This window comes from Colossoma macropomum, unplaced genomic scaffold (assembly GCF_904425465.1).
Source record: "Colossoma macropomum unplaced genomic scaffold, Colossoma_macropomum, whole genome shotgun sequence".
NCBI lineage: Eukaryota > Metazoa > Chordata > Actinopteri > Characiformes > Serrasalmidae > Colossoma > Colossoma macropomum.
In genome coordinates, this window is record NW_023494800.1 from 25,307,014 (window position 1) to 25,327,685 (window position 20,672).

General features: G+C 38.5%; 1 protein-coding gene across 1 annotated transcript in view; it reads left to right on the plus strand.

The window, feature by feature from the left end:
* The window catches only part of LOC118820605 (gamma-aminobutyric acid receptor subunit alpha-3-like), a 113,841-nt gene that overhangs the window by 66,472 nt on the left and 26,697 nt on the right, over positions 1-20,672 (plus strand). The window contains exons 6-7 of the mRNA XM_036588982.1: positions 6,793-6,875; positions 18,101-18,244. Of these exons, the coding sequence (XP_036444875.1) occupies positions 6,793-6,875; positions 18,101-18,244 (227 nt within the window). The remainder of the gene's footprint in view (positions 1-6,792; positions 6,876-18,100; positions 18,245-20,672) is intronic.

Consider the following 20,672-nt stretch of genomic DNA (forward strand, 5'->3'; position numbering starts at 1 on the left):
CCACAGCTTGAAAGAGACACTTCTTCTAGCTGGGATGTTGGTGGAGAAATCGATGCCAGGGACTAGCAGGTCTTTGGTTTTGTTCTACAGGGGAGGGTGCAACAGTGTGCTCTCAGGGGAGGCTCCTTAGCACAGCAGTTCCTAAGTTACTGCTACACCAGGGGTGTTTCAAGGTGGTAGGAGTATGGAGAGGCTTCAGGAACCTGCTGGATGCTCATTAATTAATGTCAGTGCCTCAAAAGTGCTCCTCTCCCTGCGAGCACAGTTAATTTGCAAGGCCAAGAACATCATCGCCATTATGTCAGCAGATTACCCAGGAGGCACCTAGCTTTATCTCATTAAGCACTTAAAGGTGCTGGGACTGTGCAGTGGAAAAGTTTAAGAAAGAGACTGGAGCGAAGGAAAAAATACAGAAGCTGGGTCTGGTCAGACTCCATGCTGCAGAGGGTATAGTTTATGCACTGAAATGTCTGTGGGGAACCTGCTTGGAATATATAGCTGTGAGCCAGGTCCCCCCTCCTCCCTTAGAAGTCTTCTGCTCTGAATTCTGGTGTTGTGTACCTTGCAGGTCTAACAGAGTTCTAGGTAATCGATTTAAAATAACTTGAGCAATTCTAGGGCACATAGAACTAGTTACCCCAAGGTTATGAATTCATTACTTCCATAAAAGTGCAGTCTTTCCTTCGTGTAGGTAGAGCTGCACACTTGTTTATATCATACACATCATTCTTGATTACACAGCCACAGGGAGCTGTCCAGCTTTTTGATGCTATGCCTTGGTTTTTTTTTGTTCTTCTTTCCAAGACTTTGTGAGGCAGGAGCATTTTTTGCTAGTAAGCCTCAGCCCAGCAAGTTTGACACAAACCTCGTCAGCTCGACAGCACTAGATATTTTCAACACTATCCAGCTCAGCAGGTTTCTGCCTGCCAGAGGAGCTTTATAACTTACTCCACTGCCCCCGGAGGGCAGTTAGATGGAAGTGTGGGTTGGACAGATGGCTTCACTCGTCCACTCAGGCTGCTGAGGCCTCTCACCTGGCCCAGCGTAGCAGAGGAGAGACAGCTGCTGCCTAAAGCTGGGAGGCCATAGATTCGCCATCCACCACATCGAGAATTAAACAGATGGAAGAAGTGGAGGGTCAAAGCATTACAAAATTACAGCAAAGTTAGAGGCTAAGTAATATTATAAGAAGAATTTTTTGAGAAGTTTTCTTGTGATTAGCATGCAAAGTGGAGAAGTAGGTGTATGGAAAGTAGGCAACATGTATTTCAAGTAGGGGTCCTGCTCATGAATATACAAATGAGTTTGCGTGTAGAGTCATGATGTGGTGAAGTCACCTTGTTTATATCAAGGTCAAGTTTCAAGCTACCATTGGTCAAGTCTGAGTCACCAGTGAGATTGATCAAGAGTCATCTCGGCCAAATGTCCATGGATTTTTAGGAAACATGGAATGCACTATCCAGATGTTTTTTTAATTTGTTTGTTTAATTCATGGTTGTTTGAAGCAAACTAAAATATTAATCATAAGAATAATTTCCTATTTTTTTCCCAATGACTTTTTTTAAGGAGAGAAAAAACGTTTTTTTTTACAGTTGTACCTTTCAGGTATGTTTCAACTTAGCATACTTTCATGCTTCAGAAAGAGCAAGTGTTAAGTAAACTGCTCAAACATACATGATTTGGTTTCATTAGGACAAAAAGGTTTTCTTTTGAGAATTTTTCTCTTAAGGCTTTTGAGATTAAATGAGACCTTTTTATTCTCCTTTATGCCTTTGAAAACTGAAAACCATCCACTGCAGCACTGTGCACCTGCTTCTACCTTGTGTGTATGAAAATAGATTATGACTCGTTATAAGCATCATTATATTAATGGGTCAAATTTGCTTTCTCTTTTCCATGTATTAGTCAGATTATTAGTTGTCTACCATAAGGTGTTCAGGTGAGAAACACATTTGCTCTGCTATGACATTGTCAACATATCTGATTTGATTATTAAGTATGAAATGTTTTATCACAACATATAGTAAGCTGAAATAGAGAGTAAACAATTGTAGCATTTCTGCAGTTCAAAAATGCAAATGAAATACATAATGTGACACATCAACATATATTAAGTGTTTGATATTCACCACAAAAAAATACAGTGCTGTGAAAAAGTATTTGTTCTGTTTCTTCTATTTTTGCTAATTTGTCACATTTAAAGGTTTCAGATTATCCAACTAGTTTTAATATAAGATAAAGACAATGTGAGTAAACACAAAATGCAGCTTTTAAATGATCATTCCATTCACTGAAGATAAAGATTTATTGAAAACCTATATCACCCATGTAATAAGTAATTGACCCTAAACCTAATAACTGGTTGTGCCACAATTGTCAGTAACAACTGCAATCAAACATTTGGGATAACTTGCAATAAGTCTTTTACATCTCTGTGGAAGAATTTTGGCTCACTCTTCTTTGCAGAATTGTTTTAATTCAGTTACATTGGAGGGTTTTTGAGCGTGAACTACTCGTTTAAGGTCTTGGCACAGCATCTCAGTGAGGTTCAGTTCAGGGCTTTGACTCGGCCACTCCAAAACCTTAATTTTGTTTCTTTTGAGCCATTCAAAAATGGGCTTGCTTGTGTGATTCGGATCATTGTCCTGCTGCATAACCCAACTGCGCTTGAGCTTTAGGTCACGGACTGACGGGCGGATATTCTCCTTCAGGATTTTCTGATAGAGAGCAGAATTTATGGTTCCATCAATTACGACAAGTCATCCAGGTCCTGCCAAAGCAAAGCAACCCCAGACTATTACACTACCATCACAGTGTTGGTATAATTTTCTTATGGTGGAATGTGATATTAACTTCACACCAGATATGTCTTCCAAAAAGTTCCACCTTTGACTCATCAGTCCACAGAATATTATCCCAAAAGTCTTGGAGTCATCTGGATGTTTTTTGGCAAATGCAAGACGAGCCTTTGTGTTCTTTTTGGTCAGCAGTGGTTTGCACCTTGCAACTCTCCCATGGATGCCATTTTTGCCTGGTGTCTTTCTTATTGTGGAATGGTGTACATTGACTTTAATTGAAGCAAGTGAGGCCTGCAGTTCTTTAGATGTTTGTCTGGGTTCTTTTGTGACCTTCTGTATGAGTCGTCGATGTGCTCTTGGCGAAATTTTTGGTAGGCCAGGCACTCCTGGGAAGGTTCACCACTGTTCCAAGTTTTCTCCATTTGTGGATGATGGCTTACTCTGTGCAGACTGGTAGATTTCAATGACTTTATTTTGCATTTGTATTTGAATCTCTTTAGAACATGGCATCATGTGCTGCTTTTTGAGACCTTCTGTCCTGTTTCACATTGCCAGCAGTTTCTATTAAAGTGATGTATTCATTCAACAGGTCTGGCAGTAATCATGCCTGGGTGTGGCTAGTGAAACTGAACCTATTAGTCAGTTGAATGTGGTAAACTCGTTGATTTTGTAGCCAAGGGGGCACTTACTTCTTCATACATGGCCATGTAGAGCTGAACAGCATTTTTCCTTCAGTAGATGAAATCATCATTTAAAAACAGCATTTTGTGTTTGCTTGGGTTTTATCTGTGTAATATTAAAAGTACTTTGATGATCTGCAGCATTCAAGTGTGACAAATTAGCAAAAAATACTACTTTTTTACAGCACCGTAGTTTGAAAAATACAGTACTAGTCAAATACACCTAATTTGAATATGTACTTTTCATAAACATAACAATAATTTGACCTAAAGGCTTATGCTTATATGCTTCAAATTGGTTTCTAAGAGAAAAATAAATATTGAAATTGCTGTTTGTTATTTCTAAATTATTTCCCCCCAAAAAAATTTAGACATAAAAAATATTTTATGGAATACCCCATCTGACAAGTATATTTGAGGACCAAAGAAATGCTCACGATATATGAGACCATGTTCTGTACTGTTGGTAAAGCATCTCAAGCCCCGGACGAAGCTGCTTGAGAGAATGCCAAAGGGTGTGCAAAGCTGCATCAAGGCTAAGAGGAGCTGCTAGGTGAATCTTGTGCATATAGTACTGTGCAAAAGCTTTAGGCAGCTGAGAAAATTTGATTTATAAAGCTATTTATCTGTTAAGTTTGTTTGTTTTGTTTTATGTTTGTGTTTTGTTTTTTGGTCTCAGCATAAATGTGTATTTGTTGTCTGATAATCTTGATCTTTAAATGTGGGAAAATAGAAGAGCTTTCCTTATTTTTGCTGTGAGTATGTCCAAACGTTTGATGGGAACTGTAGATGGGCAGTGCTAAATAAGCGTAGGTGTGTTTACTGTTTACTGTCACAAATAATGAGTTTCGAGTCTAACTGTAACTCTAATCGCAGTGGATTTGAGTACTACAAAGTGTAGGGCTTTCTACAGTGGCTGTGGGCCATTGGAATTTGATTTGTTGAGCTACTCCATGAACAGGTGTCATGATAAGGTTGATTGGGTCAACAAGCAATCAAGCGGATGATAGGAGGGCAGGGCTCCAGAGACAGAGCTGCATGCTGCTGGGGGTGCTTGAGGGGGGCCCGCCTGCCCCTAGTGAGCAAGAGCAGAGCTTACTGACCGTGAAGCTGACAAATGGCTATCAAGCCCACAACAGCACTGGACATGCGCAGTAAGTCGCTAGCCATATAGTGACATATGTGCACAGCCATACTGCAGGTTAATATACTGGCAGTTACTATATGTGCCAAGCACAGAGGCAGACACAGAACAAACAGTCCACCCGCACAAGCTCACAGAAAATAAATGAATGCTGCTTCATTGCCTTGACTCCTGTGTTCTGTACACATACAAACATACCATATACTAAAACACTTGAGACTCACTGTGGGATACACCTACGCATTTCAGCTTTGATTTTCATGAAAGATCGTTCACATTAACACAATGACCGACTTTTAAACACTCTGATTTTATTTTCACTAGGGCTTAATTCGTGCCAGAACAAGAAAGATCCAGGTCTGGCACCTCTCAGATTGAATCTTGCCACTTTATTGGTGGATCCAGTACCTGCATTACATTTGAAATACATTTGTAATGATCTGTAAAACATAATTCACAAGAAATCATGTAACATTAAAATATATTATACAAACAAGTAGCAGGAATGTCCTTTAAGGCTGTATGCGGACAGCGAAGCATATTGCGCTAAAAATCTGCATCTGAGCCACAACAAATCCGCCTGTGACAACTTTTGCAAAAAAGGAGAGAGAAATGAAGCAGATCTTTTTGGGTAGTGTTATGGCTGAGAAGTTCAGTCTAAAGACTAAAGAAACTACCACTTATTGCACTGCTTTTTGGTGGAGAAAGATGGGGAGAAAAAGTCCTGCAGGTTCTTCTTTCATTCTGCCCATTCAGCTCATGTGAAAATTAGCAACATTAGCCAATAGCTTGCACAGCACAACACACGGTATTTCTAAATTAAATTAAACTACACACCAAGCTACAGTGGTGAGGGGTACTCATCGACTATTTCTTTGTGTCTGTGACAGTACGTGACTGCGGTGCCCTTGAGCAAGGCACCTAACCCCAACTGCTCCCTGGGCCTCTGGGCAAGTGTGCTCACTGCCCCCTAGTGTGTGTCTTCACTAGTGTGTATGTGGTGTTTCACTGCACGGATGGGTTAGATTACGGAGGTGAAATTTCCCCATTGTGGGACTAATAAGGGTCACTTAATCTATAATAATCTAACATATAGAATTGAATAGAATTAACAGTTCACATTCTCCTTCAAGCGCATAGAGCTGACCAGTGATGTTGGAAATGTGCCGGCTCTATGTATCTCAGAGGAAACACATGCTAGTCTTCAGCCTTCGAGCTTTGTAGCATAGTGTGATGAGGAGGCCTAGATAGTGGGTGGAAATGGAGAAGACAATGGAAAGCAAAACAACTGCAAAATCCATTTTTAAAATTAAATACTGGTAATCACACTTGGGCAAATGTCTGATCACACTGCAAATGTGAGCCATAGATTACTGAAGGTTGTACGTGAGCATTGTACCTATCTCATCACTGCTGCAGTCTTGGACGGAGCCAAGGACAGCCAGGGCATATTCGAACAGAGCTGCGTCATTCAAGGAAAGAAAGACCATGCGAATTACCACCTGTAGTCCTCCAGGAAATGAGAAACAAGCCAACATTACCCTGCAGTCATAAAGCAGTGATATGACTTTGATTCACCCCTGGGAATCAAGCCCCGATATTGCTTAATTAACAGCTCAGCGGAGCTATTTATAGTTAGCTTTATATTACCAAGGCTAACGCTGCATTGAAGTGTTAGCTTGCAAGGTATGACTCAGCTGTTCTTCAGCAGCACGTCATATATTGTGCAGTTTTGAGCTTCAGCATGTCAGCCAGTGCATGCTCTTGAAATGTTGGTATTTTTAGCACTTAAATCTATAGGGCACTAGATACTCATCTCAAAAGATATTGTTCTTTTTGTCGGACTCATGTACAAAAGACTTTGAAAAGTGTTGGACTTTCTTAAGCTGAGTTCCGTTCCCTCTTTGTATCACACCCTATCTTAAGATGCAGAGCTGCAAGCTGCCCCAGATACACACACGATTTAAACAAAATAAATGATGACGGCATTTAATTTTGCAGTGCCTCCTCGGTGCCTAATCCGCTTTCTGGACTGTCCCATTAAACAGATATGCTATCTCACTGTTTTTTTTTCTTCTCTGTCTGTCTGTCTCTCTCTCTCTCTCTCTCTCTCTCATTCTCTCCTGTGCTGCTCTCTCTCTCTCTCTCTCTCTCTCTCTCTTGCTTTCAGATTAACCATTCACGCTGAGTGCCCCATGCATCTGGAAGATTTTCCCATGGACGCCCATGCCTGCCCACTCAAGTTCGGAAGCTGTAAGTGTTTTTTAAGTGTTTACGCTCTCCCCCCCCCCTCTCTTTTCTTAGACACAGGCTTAGATTCACTCTGCTGCAGATGGTTCGATACTCCAGAGCGTGCTTTAAAGGATGTAAACATGTTTGCTTCCTATATAATGTATATGCTGTGTACATCCTTAAACTGCAAGTTCCTATGTATAGGCTCACTCTCATAGCTGCTAGACATACATTTTAGTTTCATGGCAGTTACTGCATAACCTATATTAGTTTGTAATATTAAGGCTGAAGATTAGTTACTGATTAATAAACCCACACTTTAAAACATTGACTGATTGAGCTTTAGTATTCTAGCATCAGTATTCTTAAAAGAGCTCGAAAATCAGGCCTTGTGCTACCCATACTAATTTGTCCTTCTGTGTTAAATTGCAAAGATTGATTCAGAAACATCATTACCATCATTATTATTTATATTTGGGGTTTTGCTGTGCAAAACAATAGGAGGAGGATGACTACATTTTTAGGCCTCATCCAAACGCATCTGAATATTTTTGAGAATGTAGTTGTTCTTTAGTTTGAAAAAATAATCTTCATCTGCAACAGAATTTCCGAAAAATCTCTCCACCTACACAAGAAGGCAGAAATGACTGAAAAACACTGACAAGTATGCCAGCCCAGAAGGGGATGATAATACCCTCATAAAATTTGATGTCATATACCTCAAGAAAAACATTGTGAATTATGTATTGCACATTATTGATTTTCTAAATGATGGCAGTGTGTTGCTAACACAATAGGCTTGCTCGACTTAACCCTTATGTGGTGTTGATGTTTTTGTTACTCAGTGGTCTGATGGACCCACCGCATTATTGGTTTTTTAAATCAATACAGCCATACAATTTATGTAAAACTACCAGATGTTTAAAATATCACAAGTGGCAGTGTAGGGTTCTCCTTTAGCAGCTGTAGCCAGTTAGCAGCCTGTCCATGTTGTTCACCCTCACACACACACACACACACAGACACACACACACACACATATACAAACACATACACACACAGACACACACACGCACTCACTAACAGCAGGCGATGTAGGAGGAGAACAGAGTGAGGGACACAGCACCTTCCCCGCGGGTTCACCCCAACACCACGTGTCATATAAATGTCTAGGGGGGGTTACAATGTGAAGTCACTGAAAGTGTGATATTTTATATGTTCTTCACAGAAAATGAGCAAAGGCCAATGAATCTGAGCTTGAAATATTAATAAATCGCATCATTTTTTTTCTTTTGGTAAACGTTGAAAATGGGTCCCACAGACCCGAACACCACTCAAAGGGTTATTGCAAAGCAGTAGACCTGCTAAAGTCAATCTCAAATAAGATTCCAAGTCAAAGTCCGATTTCTGCCAGGAAATTAAAGCTTAAAAAGAGGAAAAAAAATCTTCCACTTGTCTCTTGTGCTGTTGTTTATGTTACCTTGGCTACTGCACTGTCTCTGAAGCATTGACACAGTCCAGCTCAGGCAGAGAAGTTTTTCTAACTTTTCTAACTCCAGCTGAATTAATGAAATAATGATAATGAAAAAGTAGAACTAAATTCTATCAGTTTAGTCAACCCCCAAATTGCTGAGCACAAAGAAACCCAGTCAGTCGTATTAAATAGAGTTCTGCATGCTCAATAAATGAAAACAACAACCAAGTTCAAATTAACTGTGTGATGTCAGCATTTTCGGGAAAGCTGCATTTTGCCCATTCACATGAAAACCCCTTGAAAAACATTTTCTGAGAGCTCAGTTTTTGTGACAGAAAATGCATCCTTTATGTGCAGAGTTTTCAAAAATATCTGGGTACAGGGACCATAACACTGGATAGCATTTTCCAATTTAAGTATATAGCTAATTATACAGAGGTTAAGTCAAGTGGTTGAAGGAACAACTGTTACAGTTGCAGATTTCTGATGCAAAGTGATAGAATCTTGTCTCAGTATTGTATTCAAAATTCACTTTCATAGCCCCGAATTGCATTTCATGTTGTATCACTTCTCTTTAGGTTGCACTAACTGAACTAATGATATAAAAAGGTTAGCATGATGCTTTAGAATATATGAGCTGATAATACAGTCTTGTGTTTAATCTTAGCTCTCAGATCTGAATGACGTTGTGTCTTGCTGAAACCTTTAGAGTGGGCTGAAATGTCATGTCAGATAAGATTGTGAGAGACATCCAGGCCATCTAATTGTGAGCTGGGCCTGCATATCGTTGATAACAGTGGACAAGGTTTAAATGGAACTCTTAGGACTGTTTCAGACCAGGTTTAGGCAAGACATTTACAAAAGGTGAAGGGTTTAGCATAACCTGCATTCATGCTGGAATCATACTGTGTCTGCATGTAGCCATAACTGACCCTTCTGATGCACGTTTTCATGCCTATCACAGTGTACAGAGTTCACTGGCAGTGCTTGGCAGGCTCTGTTATATAAGGCTACACTTCTTTGTTTAGCTAATGGAACAAGAAAGAGATTAGTCTTTTTTTCTTTTAAAATAGCTTACATATATCATAAGTACCAAGGGCAGAAATCATAAGTTCCACGAGTGCAAGGACAAAGTGCTGTGATTTGTGGCGTTCACTGATCATCTGAGGCAAAAATGAAGCATGTGTATTTATGTGAATAACCTCAGACATGTTGCTTGCACAAGAAAAATGGGCACAGCTATAGTATGGATGGAACAGCACACTGCAGACATGAGTATGTGAGTTATAGGGGTGCCAATTAGTTATACAGGTCAGTCTTGGAGCCACAGACTGTAAGACAAGCTGAGCATGATGTATGGAGCGATCAGTTTTTAAAGTGAGCAAACACAAACTTTCTTTTTGCCCTCGTACCTCCAAAATATACAAGTTTAGATTAATACCATATCCACAGACACTCAAGATCGCCGAGGCGGCTCCATGAATAAACCAGAAGCTGTTCAACTGCCCCTTCCCCCCTCCACCTCCACACCGTTAAGCCCAGCACAGGAGCCTGATCTCATCTGATCTCCCTGCCTATCATTGGAAAATAGCATGAAAAGACAGCTAACAATCAGCTCCTTAACACAGGCACCGTACAGTTGGCGAGTAATTAGCAGCTTTTGTTAAAAGCTGCCAATGAGCGCCTCCCTCTCTCCCTCCCTCCACTCTCCTAATCACTCTCTATTCCATTTGTGCTCGCTCTCTGCCTGTCAAAGTGTGCTCAAAATGTGCAATCACATGGTCCTTTTTTTAATGCTTCTCCAACTCCCAACTCGAAAATCAGCGAAGCAAAGCGAAGGACTGGTTTGTTTATTTTTTGCCTCAACTGAATATTGATGGGCAGCAGTTTTCAGTTTTCTTCCACAGGGCTTCAGAAATTCAAATTTTTATGAGGGAAATTCTGAGAGAGAAAAATATGTTTTAGACAGGGTCATTCCTGTCCTCTTCCGTTTGTGTTGCCATTTTTTGTAACTGTCAAACTGATTAGTGAATCAGAAAGCAGTGATTTGTAAATCCACTTTGTAAATCCACTTTTACCTGTACTAAATGAAATCAGTACAAAGACAAGATATTTCGTGTTCTACCTTATCAACTTCATTGTTTTTTGGAAATATATACTCTGAAATTGATGCCTGCAATATGTTCTGAGAGAAGTTGGGAACTGGCAAAACAAATGAAGCAAACGTTTATGAGCACAGAAGAAGCATCCAGGAAAGATCTAGTCTTTTATAAACAAGGATGAGTCAAGGCTCTGCATTGTGACAAAAAATGCACCAGTGAATAATAACCGTTTTAACACTTTTCCTCAAAGAAGTAATTGCAAGGATTTTAGGTGTTTCACCTGCTGTGGTGCATAATATCATCGAAGGATTCAGGGAATCAGGAGAAATCTGTGCGTAAACAGCAAGGCAGAAAACCACAACTGAATTCCTGTGACCTTCGATCCTGCAGAGGGCACTGCCTTACAAATTGGCATGCTTCTGTGATGGATATCACCACATGGGCTCAGGAGTGCTTTGACATAATATTATCAATAAACAACATTCATCACTGCATCCCCAAATGCAAGTCGTCATATGCACAGCAGAAGTCACGTTTTAAAAACACCATTGGGGTATGTCATGGTATGATATATTGATGTGGGTAGATTGGTCATAGTATATTAGTGCCCATGGCATGGGAACACATTTTGGAGCAACATGTACTGCCTTCTAGATGTATTTTAGGGGCGTCCATGTTTACATGACATTCTGCATGTGTAACAACAGCATGACTGCGTAATCAGAGAGTATAAGTGATAGACTAGCCTGCCTGAAGTCCTGACCTGTCTTTTATTGAGGACATATAGTGCTCTATGAAGCGCAAAATACCACAATAAATGCCCAAGATGGTTGAAAAAGAGAATGAAAAAAAAATTCAGTTTTCATAACTGAATCAATTCGTGTCCTCAGTCCCCAAACCATTATTAAGTGTTGTTAAAAGAAAAGGTGGTGTAACACAGTGGTGAACATGCTCTTGTCTTAACTCAAATGCAATTTACTTATCACTGCTTTCTTTTTTTTATTTCACACACTATCCTGCCTTTTTTGGAATTGAGGATTTGAGTAGTGACGCAAATAAAATCTATGAATTTATAGCTTTGTTAGATCATATTTGTTTACATATTAAAAAAAAAGTGACCGCAGCAAAGAGAAATCATGTTACTGAAGTAGAATTAAAAGTAGATTAAAAGGCAGAAATAGCTGTTTTTTGTGTGTTGGTATGATTTGATCTAGATCACTTGTGTTGGGGCATGAAATGCTTTAAACTATCCAAGGCAGTACTGAACCTCTGGCCTAATATATGTTCCATGTGTCAACGTGTCGCTCCACACCAGAGACTTGCTGCAGCAGCAAAAATGTGTAGGAAAAATGTCCTGGAATTAAAAAGCCATGATGGAGGAGAAATGTCCTTCGAACATAATGGTTTCCCAAAGAAAGAGGGAGGAAATAAAACAGCAGTGCTGGTCGAAATCTGCACTGTCGTGTAGTTTCATGTATTTTTATTTTTTATTATGACACAAAAAAGGTAGTCCTGAGGGGATTAACATTCATTTCTTCTACTGCGGTTCAAAAGAGCTTTATACACATGTAAGAAATAAAAGAAAAGCCTGAAATATTGAAGGGATATAAAAATGAATAGACATTTTATTCCTCATATTGGCCCTTTATGACTTGAGAGCACATCAACCAAATAAGAACCTGATTAGATACATGGCAAAGATGTAGTTCCTCAAGGATCAGTCAAAAAATATTGCAGTCTAGTGCTCGGTTGAATTCATAAAGATGATCATTTAAATCTTAATCTGTTGCTCTGTGCCGTGCTTTCCTAGAGATAAATAAAATCTTGATTTTTTTCTTAACCTAAGAAGCCTATTTCCATTTTCTTTTCATTTTTATACACTTTACTTACGTTAACATAACAACAATGTCTCTTTAGCCCTTAGAACAGGCTGTGTTTGTTACTGTGCTTTTAACTGTTATATGTACATGATCTGTTTTAGCTTTCTAGACTGAAACACTCTTAATAACATCTGTGCAAATAGGTGGAGCTAAACTGCTGTGGGTGGAAAAGGCAGGTACATGTAAATGTGTTGCGTTTCATGTTGTCACAGGAACACTGAATTCAAAATGGGCTGTTTTTTGCAACTTAGTTTCTCTGTATGGTCTTATGGGCTGTATGGACTGGGGAGTGAGCGGTATGTTTTGACATTTTGGCACTTTTATACTATATACTATGCTTTATTATATAAATATATATGTATATGTGTGTGTATTTTTTTCTTTCTTTTTTTTTCCAAACTTACAACAACTTTCTGCTTAGACTGAAAGAGCTGATAAAACTGAAACTTGTACTGTTGATTTCTAATAACAACAGTTATTACATACTTCTGAAAATATTCCATGTCAATGTGAATTGGAAATCATCACACATTTTCATATCACATTTTCTTGCTGTATTTCCAAGTGAAACACTGTATCAAGGAGGTTCTCTGAACTAGAGTATTTTCACTTAATGATAGGTGGGGTGATGGGAAGGTGATACATGATAATATTGATTAATATTTTTTTGAGAGTTTGAACCATGCCTCTGATGTATGGTGGTAGCATGATGGGGGACTGATTGAGGGAGGCAAAGAACGATGAGATCTTGGGTTGGACTTCTGGGTGGCTTCTGCTTGGATCTAGAAGGCTGGACCCCCTTTTCTGAACTATGGTAGGACAGACATAGGACTGAGAAACAGGGAGGAGATGGGGTGGTGGTGCATGGTGATGGAATCAGAATCAGAAGACATTTTTATGGTGGGCAAAAGTCACTACATTTCCATTCAAGATTACAGAAAATTTAGATTTTTGTCTTTTAAATGCTATGTGCTTAATGCTCACATCACACAATAAACTTTTAACGATTAGTTAGAGACAGTATCAATATTGTGAATGTGATACCAATATTTTGCATGAGCCTTTAAAACGTTCTTGTTAATTTTTTTTTTTAGTAATCTTTTGTTATTTTTCTCTTTGTAAAGCTTTTGTGAATCCAGCCCCTAATCCCTCTGTTGCAGTCTTCAGTACACTCAGTCAGATAGTGGTGTTTTTTTACTGCATATTGGCCAGAAGAGTACATAAACAACTCACATCTTATGCCTACTTTCCCCTTTCATCTCAGTTTGTGGTTGCCTTTTTCAATGAAACATTCAAACTGGAATCTTTTATGCCTTTTTACCCCTAACCCTACCCGTTTATGCTATACGCATTCACTGGGATCCTGTTTTGTGTTCAAGTCAAAGAGTAATGACCACACCTGATCACACAACACATACTTCCTGTTAAGCCATTTAATAGGCAACTATTAAAGGTCATAATAAACAGTGTAACACTATTTACCATCAAACACATGAGTGACTTTTAAAGGGTCCATATTCTGCATCTTATTTTTCCCCTGAAGTCCACTTATAGTGCTTGAATGCTTTTATGTGCCAAAAATGTATTTCTATGTTTATTTTTATGCAACACCTTTCCAACCTCTATTTTAGAATTAAAAGAGCTGTTTTCCGTACTGTACCTTTATAGAATGATTTATGTAAATGATGTACTCAGTGGATACCTTGTATTTTGGCTTGTTTAGAAAAGGTTCCAAACCCTTCCCAAATGGCACTTTGTGCCTTTGAGGACCACAAGGCCATAGGGTGTCCCATAGGGTGACCCAAAATTCCTGGAGATACTGTATCAACATAACGGAGAAGATGATTCAGATGTGACTTAAGCCTGTTCAAGCTGGATTAGTTGTGTCTGGGAAGGTGCTGTAATTTGAATGATTACCAATGAGATCCATGCTTTTAGTTTAATACGAATCTGACACATCCTTAGCTTTTACAAGTCTGCTAAGTAATAATTCTGGAGCAAAGCTGCTTCAGTAATACTAGTCCTGTTCGAATCAACCTCACGATAATGTTAATACAAATCCTGATAATAGACATCGGCCCCTCTGGCTTTTTTAGACAAGGCTAACCTCTAAAATGCACTACTGTAATCTAAAAGACTATTTGGCGATAGGCTTATGAGAAGGTGAATGAAATTAAATATCTTATTGCAGTTATATTGCTACATATCTTCCGAAATATTCTGTGTCAGTTTGAATTGGAAACCATAACACATTTTCTTTCTGTACCCTGTCGTATTTCCGAGTGTAACACTGTATAAAGGTTCTCTGAACAAGCTGACTATTTTCACTCAATGATAGCTGGGGGAAGTGGGAGGAGGTTTAAACCATGCCTTCAGTGTATGGTGGTAGTATGAAGGGAGACTTATTAATGGAGGGCAGAGAACTCTGAGAGTTGTGGGTGGTTTCTGCTTGGATCTAGAAGGCTGGATTCCTTGAACTGTAGTAGGACTGAGATATGACTGAGAAACAGGGAGGAGGTGGGGTGTACATCGCATTAGTTTTAACCAAATGCACATGTTTAAACCTAGAGACCCAAGGTATCTTGCCTGTAACATCCACATATTTATGACGATCCATTTGCAGTCTCTGAGGCAGACGACAGGGCTTAGTGCACAATTTGGGGCAGGGCTATAGTCTGAAATGTCTGATTCATGAACAAAGTGTTCTTTAGAGCCAGTTTTTCTGTCTGCAGTAACAATACTCTTTGTAACTTCAGTGTCAACAGGCTAAATCGCTATAGGTGTTCTGTGATATGGCCCTTTAAATAGGGACGAGTGCAGTCTGTCACCTGATGTTTCATAGGGACAGGATAAACAAGCAATGATTTTACAGGAACTGTGCATCACATTTGTCAGAATCTGCTATCTTACAATCTCTCTCCCTATCTGTTTCTCCCCTGCTTGTAAGATTTTGGTATTAATTGAGTTTTAGCTCAGTCACTAAATTTACAGGCTCTTCTCATTCTGTTTGTTGAAAGCCAGTGACACTGTTGACCTTTTCACTCTGAGTAGTTCCCCATCAGCACGCTGGCTGTAAATAAACCTCCGTGCAAACACTAGCAGCAGCTGCCCACCACAAACTATGCATTTGAAGTCAGAATAATGCACTTCATAACCAATTACAATTCATTATAGATGAACTGGCATTAAAGTCGATGCATTTAGCCTTTGATTAATGGTCTTCCAACAGAATAAAACAATAACTTTTCTCTCTGGCCATCAAAATTTAATTAGCAAACCACAGCCTGGTGTGTGAATCATATTCCTGGTGCAGAGCCTAGCTATTATTTTCCCCCTTTCTTTGCCCCTTTCTTCTCATGGTGTGTATACAGGTGTATGTTTCTGCATCTGGCCAAATAACAATTCTTTCATGCTCTTTTGCAAAGCTTCTTCTCATTTATGCAAAGATGATGACCCCCTACCTTAGTAGCATTTTTCTGATTATACCTCGGGTTCAGTGTAGCATAACCGTAAACTAATCACAAAACCACAAGAGCAACCCACAGGCAGCCCATATTAAAGTTTCATTCGGATTGCACTCATTGAGATACATTTATTCATATTGATTGTTCCCCTTTTTTCATAAGCTTTGTTTTGTGTTACCATATGAATGCGCTATTGGTATTCTCTGGCCCTATTAGGGATTCGTAATGAAAGACGATGCTTTCTCTCTCAGGCTACGTTAAAAAGCATTTAGATCTGTGTAACTATTTGTTTTAGCACAGTAGAACAAGTAGGTGCCCAGCACTTTATCATATTTTCTAAATCATCATTAGCATATGCTAGTTTGTATCATTTTCAAGTCCATAATAGTTACAGTGGGCAGAAAGAATTAGTCGAAATTGCAGCCATTTATAATACCTTTTATAATATGCTTCTGTTCACAAAACACTGTAAACGTGGTTAGGTAAAGACACACTGTCGTGTTGACAGTGTCAGCCTGCTAAAACTATTATGAAAGTATTTGCACTTAGGCATAGTTGCATATCACTGCAGTCATAAATAAACCTTGCTGCTCTGGCATGATAACTTTACTGGAGGAGGAAGAAACTTTAATCCATTTTTTTCATCTTTAGTACATTAATGTAACTTTATATCAAGTAATTGGGCCATTTCTGTTAATCCATTTGACACAATATGCCATTTTAGAATAGTTGTGATACAGGGCTAGGCTTTATACATCATTTTAGCAAGCTAATGCACGGTAAAGTGAAACATGGGAATTTTATATAGCTAAACATGTTCAGTTAAAACATGCTTTTGGTCAGTTTCTCATATTCCCCATAACCACCTCAGTTGTCTATTCTGACAGTAGTTGGGCAGATATTACTCAAGAATCACCCGGTGACCCTTTTTTGTATACAAGTAACTTTTTTCATTGTGTTTTTTTGTGTGTAGTCACAGAATTCACACCTATATTATTTTGATCACTCTCTTGGTGCCTACAATGTAGCACCAATTTGAAGCATATTCAGTGTGTTCTAACGAGGCTGAAGTACAGCCTCCACATGGTGGAGTTAGTTTTAAAATGCTGTTACACCTGTGCCCCCAAAATAAACAGTCATAGAAGTATTTTGTTGTTTGTATCTTTCTGTAGAAATTTGAAATTTCATCAAAAATGTGCTGCAAATGTCATAGAAATAAAATAGATTTCAGTTTTCTTGAGCTGATATTTGCTGTTCTGCTTTGTGGTCAAAAATAAATTTGCCACATCCTCTTTTCAGTGATCATGATTATTCTGAGACATATTTTTTTTAGGCATGTATTTTGGTTGAAAAGCTTGTTTGGTTCAAACAGCATAGACTTGTATTAAATTGTGTATTGCATGAATGTACTGGACTTTTATAACTAATCACTCAGTCTGTTATATTAACCCCACCTACGAGGTAACATTTGCACTTGTGCCACTTTCGGCTGAATTGTTCATAAATAGTAGGTCCTCAAAACAGTTTCATTTTAAATGTTTTCAGAATTATTTTGCAAAAATCAAAATGTGTGAGGTTACTGATATTGATTCACATAAATGTGTGTGTTTACGAATATTTTTCTGTGACATATTGACACAAGCTTAATATCAACATCTTCATAACCCCTTGTCAAAAAAGTGACAACTGCACTGTACAGTGCAAAGGTTTTGCGCTCAGGTTTGCGGTTGATAAAATATTATTAATGCACTTACATGCACTCCATCATTTGCATTGATATCACAGAGTACTGTTGAAAGACCTTAGAAGACGACTCCCTCTCACTAATATGTTAGCCCTGGTGTCTATATCTTCTCAGTTGTCAGACGTATGTCTGTGCTGAAAAATGTATTTTTGGATAATAAAACATGTTCTCAGATATAAGCAGAACATAATATGCAGGCTGTGCAAATGAGGTGTCGGTGCAAGCTGTACAAACATGGTGAAACCCAAGCAATCTGTTGGCTTAATAACTTGCGATATAAACAACAAAAAAAAACTGTAAGATGAGAAAATCAAAGCAGGAGGCATGAAAGTTCCTTTTTTCCATTTCATTGTAAACTTACATGCTTGGTTTTTGTACCTTAGTCATATTTACAGGTTCCATAGGTTGTTTCATTGTTTCCCGAAGTTCAGCTTCATAAATGTGTCTGATATGTTGGCAAAGACAAAATCTTTGATAATTTCAGGACACCTTCTTATAAACCTATTACCAGAATTCATTATTTCTGTGAGAATCTTCTGTACATCCGTTAAAGGAATTTTCACTGTGCTCTGTCTCTCTCAGATGCCTACACAAACAACGAGGTAGTCTACATCTGGACGGCGGACGATGAAAAGTCAGTGTCTGTGGCTCCAGACGGCTCTCGCCTCAACCAGTATGACTTACTGGGTCACGTCATAGGCAAGGAAACCATCAAGTCCAGCACAGGTATTCTGTTGCAGCAGGCTTACACTAATCTGGGTTAGAGTGGTTTAAGGTGCTCTTAGATACGTTCAAAAGAGCGGTTTGTGTCCAGGGCTCTGCAGTCATGGTCAAGATGTATTCCCTTAGACTGATGTAGCTCTTTTTGTCAGCGTAAAATAAATGGCAGTGAGTGGGTGGGTGGGGCATTTATCATGGTTCAGCAGTTTTTTTAACCATATCTTTGTTGTCATATACACACGTATGGACAGAAATAACAAGAAGTAGTCTAGACATTTAGAGGTAGCAATAGCAACAGCAAAAACAAAAACAAACAACAACAAAAGGTCAGTCCTACATAAATATAATACAAGCGAAGTACTATACATTTATCCATTTCACTTTTCAGTGTCAGTTACATACAAATATGTGAGTCAGTCACTGTTTTTGTTTTTGTTATCAGGTTTATTCTTTTGAAATATTGTACTGTGCAAAAGTCAGAGACCACCCTACATTTATTTCATACCAAGTGAAAAGGAAGTGCAAGGTCTTCATTTTTCAGCATCAGGGAAAAAGCAGAAAATGAACAGAAAATTACACAAAAGCCTCAACAACTAGATATAATATCACATTTTCAGTTTTTAATATGTCCAACCTTTGTCTTTATTACAGCTTCAGTACCTTTCATAAGATTTTTCAGTTTTTCAAAGAAATCTGCAGGATATTTTTTCAGTTCAGTCTTAGAAGCTGGTTGCATTTTCTGTTTCTTACAGTCCAAGTAATCCCAATTACAAATTTTAGATTCGTTGTTCATCCATTATCCATGAAACCTTAGTCCATATGTCAGATGTTAAATTTCAGTGTTTTAATGCAAACTTTCTACTTTTCTCAGTAAGGGCTTCTTGACAGCTGCACATCCTTTCAGACCCATAGTTTTGAGTTGTCCTCTCAGAGTGGAAGGATGGACAGAAACACCAGTGCATTTTTTTCAGATCTGAACCAAGAGTGTAACTTTCAAAGATGAAAGCTTTAGGTACTGTTTATCTACGGTCTACTAGGTCTTGCACAGTTGTTGGAATCACATTTTCTCTATACCTTTACATATATTTTTTACATTTTTCTTTTCTTTGACTTTACCATTTCTAATTGGATGATCTTATATCTAATCTCGTCAGAAATACCTCATGAAAAATGAATAACTTACACTTAATGGCTGTTTTGACTGGAAATTATATGAATGTAGGGTGGTCTCTGACTTTTGACTGTTACTCATCCTTTCATCTTTTTCATAAATCAAGCCCCCAGTTTGCGTGAATAACCGGCATTTAAGTGTATGAAGAATGCTAGACGTCGATGATGTGGAAAAGGCTGACTGCTTTTCAGTGTACAGTAGAAGTATTCTCTACCCAGGAGCCCACTGAAAACGTCCTGTAAATTATACTCTAAAACCCTCAAATTAGGTGGTAACACCATGAATCTTACAGTCATTTGTCATCTGTTGAAGGTTGATTCACCTTACTTTAACATAGATCTTGACCTTTAAGCATATCTATTAACCTGTATCGATCCTACGCACCCTCTCGTTCTTCTGCAGCCCTGTTAGAATTTTCTTTTTACGAAAGCTCAGTTTTTGCTTCATAAGCAGCCAGACAACCTGGATGAATTAATTTTCCCTCCCCTCCCTTTTCTTATTTCTTTCTGTTCGTGCAGGCTGGTGTATGCTTACAAATTCCATTTGTGTCCGTTTGTAAAGTAATTTATCTGGCCTGCTTTGCAAGCGGCAAGCTCATCGATTGCTTTCTGCTGCAGTTATTGGGGCCACTGCGGCCCTGGTGCTGAGGGAAGAGCTTGTTGATTACATGTGTGTGTGTGGGCACTTTTATGGAGGAACAGTGTGTTTGTTGGTAGGTCATAGCATAGTGTGACCACCTCTTAGCCTCCTGCTCAACAGGGTGGACGTGTTAAAAATTAAAAAGGAAAGAAAAAAGGAACAAAAAGATTAATGCCCACAAAACCATTTTCCCTACCTAATCTTTTAGAATAGACTTACAACTGTTTATCAGAGGCAACCATACATTTCTGGAACTTAGCTTAAGCATACCTTATATATATATATATATATATATATATATATATATATATATATATCAAGCCCGTTACTTGTGATCTAATTTTCTCCCTCTCTACCTTGTCCAATTTTTCAAATATGTGACAAACAAAATATCAAAATATATTATGTATTTATTTTATTATTTTTTTATATCTAAAGTATTGTGCAGATTCGCACAAAGTCAGAGACCACTAGATTTACCACCCTTTGTATAAATTCCAGTCAAACCGCCAAGTACAAGTTATTACTTTTTTAGGAGATATTTCTGTGGAGATTAGATACAAGATAATCCACTTGCATAAGGAAGGGGAAAGTCAAAGGATAATAAGTGAGAAAATAGGATTT